The sequence below is a fragment of the Oncorhynchus masou genome, unplaced genomic scaffold (genome assembly GCF_036934945.1).
Source record: "Oncorhynchus masou masou isolate Uvic2021 unplaced genomic scaffold, UVic_Omas_1.1 unplaced_scaffold_1780, whole genome shotgun sequence".
Classification (NCBI taxonomy): domain Eukaryota; kingdom Metazoa; phylum Chordata; class Actinopteri; order Salmoniformes; family Salmonidae; genus Oncorhynchus; species Oncorhynchus masou.
The window spans coordinates 98,835-113,240 of record NW_027007987.1 but is presented as its reverse complement, the minus strand read 5'-3'; the positions used below and the strand labels follow the sequence as shown (position 1 = coordinate 113,240).

The window sequence follows — 14,406 nt, the reverse complement described above, 5'->3', positions numbered from 1 at the left end:
GAGACTTTAGCCTGGGCCCACTAGCCTGGGCCCGGATCTAGACTTTACTAGCCTGGGCCCTGATCTACACTTTACTAGCCAGGGCCCGGATCTATACTTTACTAGCCAGGGCCCGGATCTATACTTTACTAGCCTGGGCCCTGATCTACACTTTACTAGCCTGGGCCCAGATCTATACTTTACTAGCCTGGGCCCAGATCTATACTTTACTAACCTGGGCCCAGATCTAGACTTTACTAGCCTGGGCCCGGATCTAGACTTTACTAGCCTGGGCTCTGATCTATACTTTACTAGCCTGGGCCCTGATCTATACTTTACTAGCCTGGGCCAAGATCTATACTTTACTAGCCTGGGCCAAGATCTATACTTTACTAGCCTGGGCCAAGATCTATACTTTACTAGCCTGGGCCCTGATCGAGACTTTACTAGCCTGGGCCCTGATCGAGACTTTACTAGCCTGGGCCCTGATCGAGACTTTACTAGCCTGGGCCCTGATCGAGACTTTACTAGCCTGGGCCCTGATCGAGACTTTACTAGCCTGGGCCCTGATCGAGACTTTACTAGCCTGGGCCCTGATCGAGACTTTACTAGCCTGGGCCCTGATCGAGACTTTACTAGCCTGGGCACAGATCTAGACTTTACTAGCCTGGGCACAGATCTAGACTTTACTAGCCTGGGCACAGATCTAGACTTTACTAGCCTGGGCACAGATCTAGACTTTACTAGCCTGGGCCCTGAGCTATACTTTACTAGCCTGGGCCCTGAGCTAGACTTTACTAGCCTGGGCCCTGAGCTATACTTTACTACCCGGGCATAGAGCTATACTTTACTACCCGGGCATAGATCGAGACTTTACTAGCCGGGCCCTGATCGAGACTTTACTAGCCTGGGCCCTGATCGAGACTTTACTAGCCTGGGCCCTGATCGAGACTTTACTAGCCTGGGCCCTGAGCTATACTTTACTAGCCTATGCCCTGAGCTATACTTTACTAGCCTGGGCCCTGAGCTATACTTTACTAGCCGGGCATAGAGCTAGACTTTACTACCCGGGCATAGAGCTAGACTTTACTACCCGGGCACAGATCTAGACTTTACTAGCCTGGGCCCTGAGCTAGACTTTACTAGCCTGGGCCCTGAGCTAGACTTTACTAGCCTGGGCCCTGAGCTAGACTTTACTAGCCTGGGCACAGAGCTAGACTTTACTAGCCTGGGCACAGAGCTAGACTTTACTAGCCTGGGCACAGAGCTAGACTTTACTAGCCTGGGCACAGAGCTAGACTTTACTAGCCTGGGCACAGAGCTAGACTTTACTAGCCTGGGCACAGAGCTAGACTTTACTAGCCTGGGCACAGAGCTAGACTTTACTAGCCTGGGCACAGAGCTAGACTTTACTAGCCTGGGCACAGAGCTAGACTTTACTAGCCTGGGCCCTGATCGAGACTTTACTAGCCTGGGCCCTGATCGAGACTTTACTAGCCTGGGCCCTGATCGAGACTTTACTAGCCTGGGCCCTGATCGAGACTTTACTAGCCTGGGCCCTGATCGAGACTTTACTAGCCTGGGCCCTGATCGAGACTTTACTAGCCTGGGCCCTGATCGAGACTTTACTAGCCTGGGCACAGATCTAGACTTTACTAGCCTGGGCACAGATCTAGACTTTACTAGCCTGGGCCCTGAGCTATACTTTACTAGCCGGGCCCTGAGCTATACTTTACTACCCGGGCACAGAGCTATACTTTACTACCCGGGCACAGATCTAGACTTTACTACCCGGGCACAGATCTAGACTTTACTAGCCGGGCACAGATCTAGACTTTACTAGCCTGGGCACAGAGCTAGACTTTACTAGCCTGGGCACAGAGCTGGACTTTACTAGCCTGGGCCCTGAGCTGGACTTTACTAGCCTGGGCCCAGAGCTGGACTTTACTAGCCTGGGCCCAGAGCTGGACTTTACTAGCCTGGGCCCAGAGCTGGACTTTACTAGCCTGGGCCCAGAGCTGGACTTTACTAGCCTGGGCCCAGAGCTGGACTTTACTAGCCTGGGCCCAGAGCTGGACTTTACTAGCCTGGGCCCAGAGCTGGACTTTACTAGCCTGGGCCCAGAGCTGGACTTTACTAGCCTGGGCCCAGAGCTGGACTTTACTAGCCTGGGCCCAGAGCTGGACTTTACTAGCCTGGGCCCAGAGCTGGACTTTACTAGCCTGGGCCCAGAGCTGGACTTTACTAGCCTGGGCCCAGAGCTGGACTTTACTAGCCTGGGCCCAGAGCTGGACTTTACTAGCCTGGGCCCAGAGCTGGACTTTACTAGCCTGGGCCCAGAGCTGGACTTTACTAGCCTGGGCCCAGAGCTGGACTTTACTAGCCTGGGCCCAGAGCTGGACTTTACTAGCCTGGGCCCAGAGCTGGACTTTACTAGCCTGGGCCCAGAGCTGGACTTTACTAGCCTGGGCCCAGAGCTGGACTTTACTAGCCTGGGCCCAGAGCTGGACTTTACCCAGCCTGGGCCCAGAGCTGGACTTTACTAGCCTGGGCCCAGAGCTGGACTTTACTAGCCTGGGCCCAGAGCTGGACTTTACTAGCCTGGGCCCAGAGCTGGACTTTACTAGCCTGGGCCCAGAGCTGGACTTTACTAGCCTGGGCCCAGAGCTGGACTTTACTAGCCTGGGCCCAGAGCTGGACTTTACTAGCCTGGGCCCAGAGCTGGACTTTACTAGCCTGGGCCCAGAGCTGGACTTTACTAGCCTGGGCCCAGAGCTGGACTTTACTAGCCTGGGCCCAGAGCTGGACTTTACTAGCCTGGGCCCAGAGCTGGACTTTACTAGCCTGGGCCCAGAGCTGGACTTTACTAGCCTGGGCCCAGAGCTGGACTTTACTAGCCTGGGCCCAGAGCTGGACTTTACTAGCCTGGGCCCAGAGCTGGACTTTACTAGCCTGGGCCCAGAGCTGGACTTTACTAGCCTGGGCCCAGAGCTGGACTTTACTAGCCTGGGCCCAGAGCTGGACTTTACTAGCCTGGGCCCAGAGCTGGACTTTACTAGCCTGGGCCCAGAGCTGGACTTTACTAGCCTGGGCCCAGAGCTGGACTTTACTAGCCTGGGCCCAGAGCTGGACTTTACTAGCCTGGGCCCAGAGCTGGACTTTACTAGCCTGGGCCCAGAGCTGGACTTTACTAGCCTGGGCCCAGAGCTGGACTTTACTAGCCTGGGCCCAGAGCTGGACTTTACTAGCCTGGGCCCAGAGCTGGACTTTACTAGCCTGGGCCCAGAGCTGGACTTTACTAGCCTGGGCCCAGAGCTGGACTTTACTAGCCTGGGCCCAGAGCGAGACTTTACTAGCCTGGGCCCAGAGCGAGACTTTACTAGCCTGGGCACAGAGCTAGACTTTACTAGCCTGGGCCCTGATCGAGACTTTACTAGCCTGGGCACAGAGCGAGACTTTACTAGCCAGGGCACAGAGCGAGACTTTACTAGCCAGGGCCCAGAGCGAGACTTTACTAGCCTGGGCACAGAGCTAGACTTTACTAGCCTGGGCACAGATCTAGACTTTACTAGCCTGGGCCCTGAGCTATACTTTACTAGCCTGGGCACAGATCTAGACTTTACTAGCCTGGTCCCAGATATTTTTGTGCTCTTGCCAATTCCATCGCTATCATTGTCAAGCCAACGGCAAAACCATTCAATAAGGAGTTGGCAAGAGAGCAGAAACGGACTGTGTCCAGGATAAGCCACAGTCAGTTGCAAAGCTAGATAGTATTTAACTAGCTACTAGGGTATACATTAGAATGTGAAATCTAAATCTTTAGTCACACATACAGCTGGTGAAAGAGGAGGCCTATAACAATCAACATGTTGATCCTGGCAAACTGACATGAAGAAAGTACTTGACGTTTTGAGTTGTCACTGCAATGTTTGCTATGAATGAAGTTCAGGATACTGCAGTCTGTAGGCAACACCGTCCACGCCCACCGTCACTATAATACCTGCAGAAACCATTGTGACTGTTGGGGCCTTCAGCCGTACCTGTCATTACTCTTCCCGTCGTCTGAGCGGTGAGAGATGGTGGACGTGGTAGGAGGGTAGGAGCTTTGTCCCCATGTTTGGCACACCGAACCTGACACCAGGATTAATACGGTAGTTGGATTAATACGGTAGTTGGATTTTAATACGGTAGTTTGATTAATACGGTAGTTGGATTAATGCGGTATTTGGATTAATACGGTAGTTGGATTTTAATACGGTAGTTTGATTAATACGGTAGTTTGATTAATGCGGTAGTTTGATTAATGCGGTAGTTTGATTAATGCAGTAGTTGGATTAATACGGTAGTTGGATTTTAATACGGTAGTTGGATTTTAATACGGTAGTTGGATTTTAATACGGTAGTTGGATTTTAATACGGTAGTTGGATTTTAATACGGTAGTTGGATTTTAATACGGTAGTTGGATTTTAATACGGTAGTTGGATTTTAATACGGTAGTTGGATTTTAATACGGTAGTTGGATTTTAATACGGTAGCTGGATTAATGCGGTAGTCGGATTAATGCGGTAGTCGGATTAATGCGGTAGTCGGATTAATGCGGTAGTCGCATTAATGCGGTAGTCGGATTAATACGGTAGTCGGGAATCTATGGTTCCTTAGCTGGACAGGGCTCTTATTTTTGTCATGGGTAGACCACAGTACTAGCCTATATCTTTGGAACGTTGAAGCCAGATAGCAGCCATTGTATCACATTTGCATAAGTGTCATATGTCCTAGGAAGACCAAAGATATCCGGCAGCACCATTTAGTTTTTGTTGTAATGCTATTGGCTCATACAGGGGAAAACCCTTACTACAAATACCAAACAGTGACGGAACAGATTCCTTTTACTAGTCCTGTTTTATTCTCTGTCGTCCTAGTTATCGTATCGTGTCTCAACCGTCGACGAGGCCCTATACAGAGCTTCATGGTTAAACGTTAGTCTGTTGGTTGTAACCTGCTGTATGGTCTGTCGATCTGTCTGTTTCACTAAGGAAGTCTTCTGCCGTTGTTGTTTTCATACCGGAGGTTAGTTTACCCCTTGGTCCTTGATAAAAGGCCAAAGGTCAGATAAGGTCATTGTTTTGACCACGGTAGTGTTTCTCCAGGTTAATAATATCTAAACTCTACACTAAATTGATGTTGTTTAATTCAATCATTGATGGAAAAAGGCATACGTTTTAACACTAGATATGTGAATGGGAGGGCGAAGGAGTACAGTCTACCAACAACATATTCTGAAGAGATTATGATCACATGACTGTTCCATCTCAAAGCAAGCTCACTTTACCTCACAACACTATGAATGCTTATGTCACACCTTGAAGGCAGTTACCTGTCGGAGCGAGATCACCTTTACAGTCCTGTGACTGCCGTCAGAGGTGATCAACAACACGGTTTCACCAGACGTGTTGTTACTGGACACTGTGATGTAACGTCAAGACCTACGCTAACTCACCTCACTGTGATGTAACGTCTAGACCTACGCTAACTCACCTCACTGTGATGTAACGTCAAGACCTACGCTAACTCACCTCACTGTGATGTAACGTCTAGACCTACGCTAACTCGCCTCACTGTGATGTAACGTCTAGACCTACGCTAACTCACCTCACTGGGATGTAACGTCAAGACCTACGCTAACTCACCTCACTGTGATGTAACGTCTAGGCCTACGCTAACTCACCTCACTGTGATGTAACGTCTAGACCTACGCTAACTCGCCTCACTGTGATGTAACGTCTAGACCTACGCTAACTCACTGTGACCGGGCTAGTAAAGTCTAGATCTGGGGCAGCAGGGTAGCCTAGTGGTTAGAGCTTTGGACTAGTAACCGAAAGGTTGCAAGTTCGAATCCCCGAGCTGACAAGGTACAAATCTGTCGTTCTGCCCCTGAAAAGGCAGTTAACCCACTGTTCCTAGTCCATCATTGAAAATAAGCATTTGTTCTTAACTGACTTGCCTAGTTAAATAAAGGTAAAATAAATCAAATGTAACATCTAGATCTACGCTAACTCACTGTGATGTAACATCTAGATCTACGCATCAAGCAGACTTCCTGTAACTAGTGTATACACATCAAGCAGACATCCTGTAACTAGTGTATACACATCAAGCAGACTTCCTGTAACTAGTGTATACACATCAAGCAGACTTCCTGTGACTCGTGTACGCACCAAGCAGACTTCCTGTAACCAGTGTACCCACCAAGCAGACTTCCTGTAACTAGTGTATACACATCAAGCAGACTTCCTGTAACTAGTGTATATGCATCAAGCAGACTTCCTGTAACTAGTGTATACACATCAAGCAGACTTCCTGTAACTAGTGTATACACATCAAGCAGACTTCCTGTAACTAGTGTATACACATCAAGCAGACTTCCCGTAACTAGTGTATACGCATCAAGCAGACTTCCCGTGACTAGTGTACCCGCCAAGCAGACTTCCTGTGACTAGTGTACCCGCCAAGCAGACTTCCTGTAACTAGTGTAAACACGCCAAGCAGACTTCCTGTAACTAGTGTAAACACGCCAAGCAGACTTCCTGTAACTAGTGTAAACACGCCAAGCAGACTTTCTGTAACTAGTGTATACACATCAAGCAGACTTCCTGTAACTAGTGTATACACATCAAGCATACTTCCTGTAACTAGTGTATACGCATCAAGCAGACTTCCTGTGACTAGTGTACCCGCCAAGCAGACTTACTGTGACTAGTGTACCCGCCAAGCAGACTTCCTGTAACTAGTGTAAACACGCCAAGCAGACTTCCTGTAACTAGTGTAAACACGCCAAGCAGACTTCCTGTAACTAGTGTAAACACGCCAAGCAGACTTTCTGTAACTAGTGTATACACATCAAGCAGACTTCCTGTAACTAGTGTATACACATCAAGCATACTTCCTGTAACTAGTGTATACGCATCAAGCAGACTTCCTGTGACTAGTGTACCCGCCAAGCAGACTTACTGTGACTAGTGTACCCGCCAAGCAGACTTCCTGTAACTAGTGTACCCGCCAAGCAGACTTCCTGTGACTAGTGTACCCGCCAAGCAGACTTCCTGTAACTAGTGTATACACATCAAGCAGACTTCCTGTAACTAGTGTATACACATCAAGCAGACTTCCTGTAACTAGTGTATACACATCAAGCCGACTTCCTGTAACTAGTGTATACACATCAAGCCGACTTCCTGTAACTAGTGTATACACATCAAGCCGACTTCCTGTAACTCGTGTACGCACCAAGCCGACTTCCTGTGACTCGTGTACGCACCAAGCATACTTCCTGTGACTCGTGTACGCACCAAGCAGACTTCCTGTAACCAGTGTACCCACCAAGCAGACTTCCTGTAACCAGTGTACCCACCAAGCAGACTTCCTGTAACCAGTGTACCCATTGTATTATCACTATTAACCTGTGTGTTCTCTCATCTTCTGTCCAGGCAATGTTGTTCTGGAAAACTTGAAAGTTAAAGAAAATGCTTTGGTAAGTCTGCATTACTTTGTCATCAACATGTGTAGCCTGCCATTTTAAATAGATGTTATTTACTTTCCAGGTGTCCATCCCTATTGCCCTCACCTCAGAGGCCTGTAGTAGACTAGGTCTGGTTCTGATCCATCCCTATTGTCCTCACCTCACAGAGGCCTGTAGTAGACTAGGTCAGGTTCTGATCCATCACTATTGCCCTCACCTCACAGAGGCCTGTAGTAGACTAGGTCAGGTTCTGATCCATCCCTATTGCCCTCACCTCACAGAGGCCTGTAGTAGACTAGGTCTGGTTCTGATCCATCCCTATTGTCCTCACCTCACAGAGGCCTGTAGTAGACTAGGTCAGGTTCTGATCCATCACTATTGCCCTCACCTCACAGAGGCCTGTGTCATCATTATATCAATTATAGACTCTGTACAGAGAATGGTGGTCAGGGCTGTAGTGTTCAGTAGAGGTGGAGGGTGAAGCCTGGTGGTCAGGGCTGTAGTGTTCAGTAGAGTTGGAGGGTGAAGCCTGGTGGTTAGGGCTGTAGTGTTCAGTAGAGGTGGAGGGTGAAGCCTGGCGGTCAGGGCTGTAGTGTTCAGTAGAGGTGGAGGGTGAAGCCTTGCGGTCAGGGCGGTAGTGTTCAGTAGAGGTGGAGGGTGAAGCCTGGTGGTTAGGGCTGTAGTGTTCAGTAGAGGTGGATGGTGATGCCTGGTGTTCAGTAGAGGTGGAGGGTGAAGCCTGGCGGTCAGGGCGGTAATGTTCAGTAGAGGTGGAGGGTGAAGCCTGGCGGTTAGGGCTGTAGTGTTCAGTAGAGGTGGAGGGTGAAGCCTGGTGGTCAGGGCTGTAGTGTTCAGTAGAGGTGGAGGGTGAAGCCTGGTGGTCAGGGCTGTAGTGTTCAGTAGAGGTGGAGGGTGAAGCCTGTTGTTCAGTAGAGGTGGAGGGTGAAGCCTGGCGGTCAGGGCGGTAATGTTCAGTAGAGGTGGAGGGTGAAGCCTGGCGGTCAGGGCTGTAGTGTTCAGTAGAGGTGGAGGGTGAAGCCTGGCGGTCAGGGCTGTAGTGTTCAGTAGAGGTGGAGGGTGAAGCCTGGCGGTCAGGGCTGTAGAGATGGAGGGTGAAGCCTGGCGGTCAGGGCTGTAGTGTTCCGTAGAGGTGTGGTAGAAGTTAGAACACATTATAAGAGTGTCTGCTGCTCTGCCAGGAGACCCACGTTCCTCTCAGACTGTCCGTCTATAATCTCCCACTGTCTCCTTTAGCTTCCATTCAAGTGACTCATCTTAAAAGACTTGTATGTTACGGGTCTAATGATGTTGATCCTGGTCTGTTGATTCTGGTCTAATGATGTTGATTCTGGTCTGTTGATCCTGGTCTGTTGATCCTGGTCTGTTGATCCTGGTCTGTTGATTCTGGTCTGTTGATTCTGGTCAAATGATGTTGATCCTGGTCTGTTGATTCTGGTCTAATGATGTTGATCCTGGTCTGTTGATCCTGGTCTGTTGATCCTGGTCTGTTGATCCTGGTCTGTTGATTCTGGTCTGTTGATCCTGGTCTAATGATGTTGATTCTGGTCTGTTGATTCTGGTCTGTTGATTCTGGTCTGTTGATTCTGGTCTAATGATGTTGATCCTGGTCTGTTGATTCTGGTCTGTTGATTCTGGTCTGTTGATTCTGGTCTGTTGATTCTGGTCTAATGATGTTGATCCTGGTCTGTTGATCCTGGTCTGTTGATCCTGGTCTGTTGATTCTGGTCTGTTGATTCTGGTCAAATGATGTTGATCCTGGTCTGTTGATCCTGGTCTGTTGATCCTGGTCTGTTGATTCTGGTCTGTTGATCCTGGTCTAATGATGTTGATTCTGGTCTGTTGATTCTGGTCTAATGATGTTGATCCTGGTCTGTTGATCCTGGTCTGTTGATCCTGGTCTGTTGATTCTGGTCTGTTGATTCTGGTCTAATGATGTTGATTCTGGTCTGTTGATTCTGGTCTGTTGATTCTGGTCTGTTGATTCTGGTCTAATGATGTTGATCCTGGTCTGTTGATTCTGGTCTGTTGATTCTGGTCTGTTGATCCTGGTCTGTTGATTCTGGTCTAATGATGTTGATCCTGGTCTGTTGATTCTGGTCAAATGATGTTGATCCTGGTCTGTTGATCCTGGTCTGTTGATTCTGGTCTGTTGATTCTGGTCTGTTGATTCTGGTCTGTTGATTCTGGTCTGTTGATTCTGGTCTGTTGATCCTGGTCTGTTGATCCTGGTCTAATGATGTTGATCCTGGTCTGTTGATCCTGGTCTGTTGATTCTGGTCAAATGATGTTGATCCTGGTCTGTTGATTCTGGTCTGTTGATTCTGGTCTGTTGATTCTGGTCAAATGATGTTGATCCTGGTTTGTTGATTCTGGTCTGTTGATTCTGGTCAAATGATGTTGATCCTGGTTTGTTGATTCTGGTCTGTTGATTCTGGTCAAATGATGTTGATCCTGGTCTGTTGATTCTGGTCTAATGATGTTGATCCTGGTCTGTTGATTCTGGTCTAATGATGTTGATCCTGGTTTGTTGATTCTGGTCTGTTGATTCTGGTCAAATGATGTTGATCCTGGTTTGTTGATTCTGGTCTGTTGATTCTGGTCTAATGATGTTGATCCTGGTCTGTTGATTCTGGTCTAATGATGTTGATCCTGGTCTGTTGATCCTGGTCTGTTGATTCTGGTCAAATGATGTTGATCCTGGTCTGTTGATCCTGGTCTGTTGATCCTGGTCTGTTGATTCTGGTCTGTTGATCCTGGTCTGTTGATTCTGGTCTAATGATGTTGATCCTGGTCTGTTGATTCTGGTCTAATGATGTTGATCCTGGTCTGTTGATTCTGGTCAAATGATGTTGATCCTGGTCTGTTGATTCTGGTCTAATGATGTTGATCCTGGTCTGTTGATTCTGGTCAAATGATGTTGATCCTGGTCTGTTATTTCTGTTACAGAGTGAGCTGGATGTTCCATTTAAAGTGAAAGCTGGTCAGATTGGTGAGTACCGGCGCCGCCCCCCCCCGCCTTCCTCCACAGTACACAACACTCTTGTTTATTTTCTTCATGTTGTTTTCTCAAGTATCATTCGTAGGTCTACAGCCTTGGTCGTGCTTAATCAGACTCTGGGCTAGAACTCTGGGCTAATCCATGAAGCATGAAACAAATCAGTAGGGTCAGTCGATCCTGGGTCTTAGTTCAGAGGGTCGTTCAGTGACTCTGATTCTGGGTCTTAGTTCAGAGGGTTGTTCAGTGACTCTGATTCTGGGTCTTAGTTCAGAGTAGTTTTGGGTCTTAGTTCAGAGCCGCCCTATGGGATTCCCAATCACGGCCGGTTGTGATACAGCCTGCATTCAAACCAGGGTGTCTGTAGTGACGCCTCTAGCATTGAGATGCAGTGCCTTAGACTGGCAGTATGTCTCGTGGATGGACAGAAATGGGTTCTACACCTCTAGCAGTATGTCTCGTAGATGGATAGAACAAGGTTCAGTTCTACACCTCTAGAAGTATGTCTCGTGGATGGACAGAACAGGGTTCTACACCTCTAGCAGTATGTCTCGTAGATGGACAGAACAGGGTTCAGTTCTACACCTCTAGCACTATGTCTCATAGATGGACAGAACAGGGTTCTACACCTCTAGTAGTATGTTTCGTGGATGGACAGAACAGGGTTCTACACCTCTAGCAGTATGTCTCGTGGATGGACAGAACAGGGTTCTACACCTCTAGCAGTATGTCTCGTAGATGGACAGAACAGGGTTCAGTTCTACACCTCTAGCACTATGTCTCATAGATGGACAGAACAGGGTTCTACACCTCTAGTAGTATGTCTCGTGGATGGACAGAACAGGGTTCTACACCTCTAGCAGTATGTCTCGTGGATGGACAGAACAGGGTTCTACACCTCTAGCAGTATGTCTCGTAGATGGACAGAACAGGGTTCAGTTCTACACCTCTAGCAGTATGTCTCATAGATGGACAGAAAAGGGTTCAACACCTCTAGCAGTATGTCTCGTGGATGGACAGAACAGGGTTCTACACCTCTAGCAGTATGTCTCGTGGATGGACAGAACAGGGTTCAGTTCAACACCTCTAGCAGTATGTCTCATAGATGGACAGAACAGGGTTCTACACCTCTAGCAGTATGTCTCGTGGATGGACAGAACAGGGTTCTACACCTCTAGCAGTATGTCTCATAGATGGACAGAACAGGGTTCAGTTCAACACCTCTAGCAGTATGTCTCATAGATGGACAGAACAGGGTTCTACACCTCTAGCAGTATGTCTCGTGGATGGACAGAACAGGGTTCTACACCTCTAGCAGTATGTCTCATAGATGGACAGAACAGGGTTCTACACCTCTAGTAGTATGTCTCGTGGATGGACAGAACAGGGTTCAATACCTCTAGCAGTATGTCTCATAGATGGACAGAACAGGGTTCAGTTCAACACCTCTAGCAGTATGTCTCATAGATGGACAGAACAGGGTTCTACACCTCTAGCAGTATGTCTCATGGATGGACAGAACAGGGTTCAGTTCTCCACCTCTAGCAGTATGTCTCGTGTCTGGTCTGTTATTTTCTCCAGAGGAATAGAGGAAGCATGTTCATTATGGACTTCGACTTCAGTCATCAGATGTTATTGTAGTCAGATAATACAGAATACCATGAGGTAAGACTTAAATAACTCAGATGTTATTGTAGTTAGATCATACAGAACACCATGAGGTAAGACTGTTAAATAACTCAGATGTTATTGTAGTTAGATAATACAGAACACCATGAGGTAAGACTTAAATAACTCCGATGTTATTGTAGTTAGATCATACAGAACACCATGAGGTAAGACTGTTAAATAACTCAGATGTTATTGTAGTTAGATCATACAGAACACCATGAGGTAAGATTTAAATAACTCCGATGTTATTGTAGTTAGATAATACAGAACTCCATGAGGTAAGACTGTTAAATAACTCTGTTATTAATGCATCCTCTTGACTTCCCTTTGACTTGAGGATCTTGTTGTTTTTCAGGAAAACTGACATTGAAGATCCCTTGGAAGAACTTGTACAATGATGCTGTAGTTGCAACGTTAGATGGTCTCTATCTGCTGGTGGTTCCTGGAGCAAGTAAGGAACCGTTTATACCCTCCATCTTTGTGTTCTATGGCTCTAAATGATTCCAAATGATTCTAAATGATTCCAAATGAAAATAAATGATTCTAAATGAATATAAAAGATTCCAAATGAATATAAAAGATTCCAAATGAATATAAAAGATTCCAAACTATTCTAAAGGATTCCAAATGATTCTGAAGGATTCCAAATGATTTAGTGTTGGCCTACATCTAGCCCTACATGCCAGTGTCATGAATTGATTCATAACAACACTCTTTGAGATTTGTGACACTTGATTATAAGACTTGTGACACTGTAATACTGTCCTGTAGACTGTTGTGCCACTAAATACTGTCATGATGACTGTTATGCCACTGTAATAATGTCCTGTACTATAGTGAGTTACAGTGGCCTCCAGCCATCAACGCTCCTTAGGAAGATCTATTTCAATGGCGCTATCTGTGTTTCAGCTGTGTCTCAGTTACGTACATGTCCATACAATGGTAAGAGGATCCTCCAGTCTGGGTTCAGGGTGGTGAACTGAGACCAATCAAGTCTCTCTCTGGACTCTGTGAATGTCCTCCTTCTCCTTTGTTTAACACTGGGTTCTCCAACTCCTGTCCTGGAGAGAGTCTGGGTGTGCAGGCTTTTGTTCCAGCCCTGCAGTAACACAACTGAATCAGCGAATCATGGCCCGGACTGAAATACCTTCATTTGATTTATTTAAATCCGGTGGCTTAGTGAGGGGCGAGAATAAAAGCCTCCACGACCAGTATCTCCCCAGAACCAGACTATACCGCTAGTCGTTTCAGCTTGATGATTTAACACTGGTACTGTAGTGTGCTGTATTAGAATGGTTGTATTGTGGGTTTTATTCTGGAATCTTCTGAGCTTCTCCAGACTGTTTTTTTTTTTTGGGGGGCTGTTTTCGATGGCAAGGTTTTGTCTTGAGAACACATGAATATCTGTAGATATCTGAATACCTGTATATCCGCTTTAAGTCATTATCTGTCCCTCTGATTTGTGGACTTCCATTAAACACCAGCTCCAATCTACTAACAGGCAGATAGTGTTTTACATCCTTGGTTGGTTATGGGGTCTATACAGCTCCAATCTACTAACAGGCAGATAGTGTTTTACATCCTTGGTTGGTTATGGGGTCTAGACTTCCATTAATCACCAGCTCCAATCTACCAACAGGTGTTTTACATCCTTGGTTGGTTATGGGGTCTATACAGCTCCAATCTACTAACAGGCAGATAGTGTTTTATATCCTTGGTTGGTTATGGGGTCTAGACTTCCATTAAACACCAGCTCCAATCTACTAACAGACAGATAGTGTTTTACATCCTTGGTTGGTTATGGGGTCTATACAGCTCCAATCTACTAACAGACAGATAGTGTTTTACATCCTTGGTTGGTTATGGGGTCTAGACTTCTATTAAACACCAGCTCCAATCTACTAACAGACAGATAGTGTTTTACTTCCTTGGTTGGTTATGGGGTCTAGACTTCCATTAACCACCAGCTCCAATCTACTAACAGACAGATAGTGTTTTACATCCTTGGTTGGTTATGGGGTCTAGACTTCTATTAAACACCAGCTCCAATCTACTAACAGACAGATAGTGTTTTACATCCTTGGTTGGTTATGGGGTCTAGACTTCCATTAAACACCAGCTCCAATCTACTAACAGACAGATAGTGTTTTACATCCTTGGTTGGTTATGGGGTCTAGACTTCCATTAAACACCAGCTCCAATCTACTAACAGGCAGATAGTGT

At 46.9% G+C, this 14,406-nt stretch overlaps 1 protein-coding gene across 1 annotated transcript in view; it reads left to right on the top strand.

Annotated features, from left to right (window-relative positions):
- Positions 1–1,796: 1,796 nt before the first annotated feature.
- The window catches only part of LOC135532240 (intermembrane lipid transfer protein VPS13C-like), a gene marked incomplete at both ends in the record, with an annotated part of 108,959 nt that continues 96,349 nt past the window's right edge, over positions 1,797–14,406 (top strand). Inside the window, 6 exon segments of the mRNA XM_064959834.1 lie at positions 1,797–2,503; positions 2,553–3,609; positions 7,449–7,508; positions 10,464–10,506; positions 12,539–12,634; positions 13,093–13,125. Of these exon segments, the coding sequence (XP_064815906.1) occupies positions 1,797–2,503; positions 2,553–3,609; positions 7,449–7,508; positions 10,464–10,506; positions 12,539–12,634; positions 13,093–13,125 (1,996 nt within the window).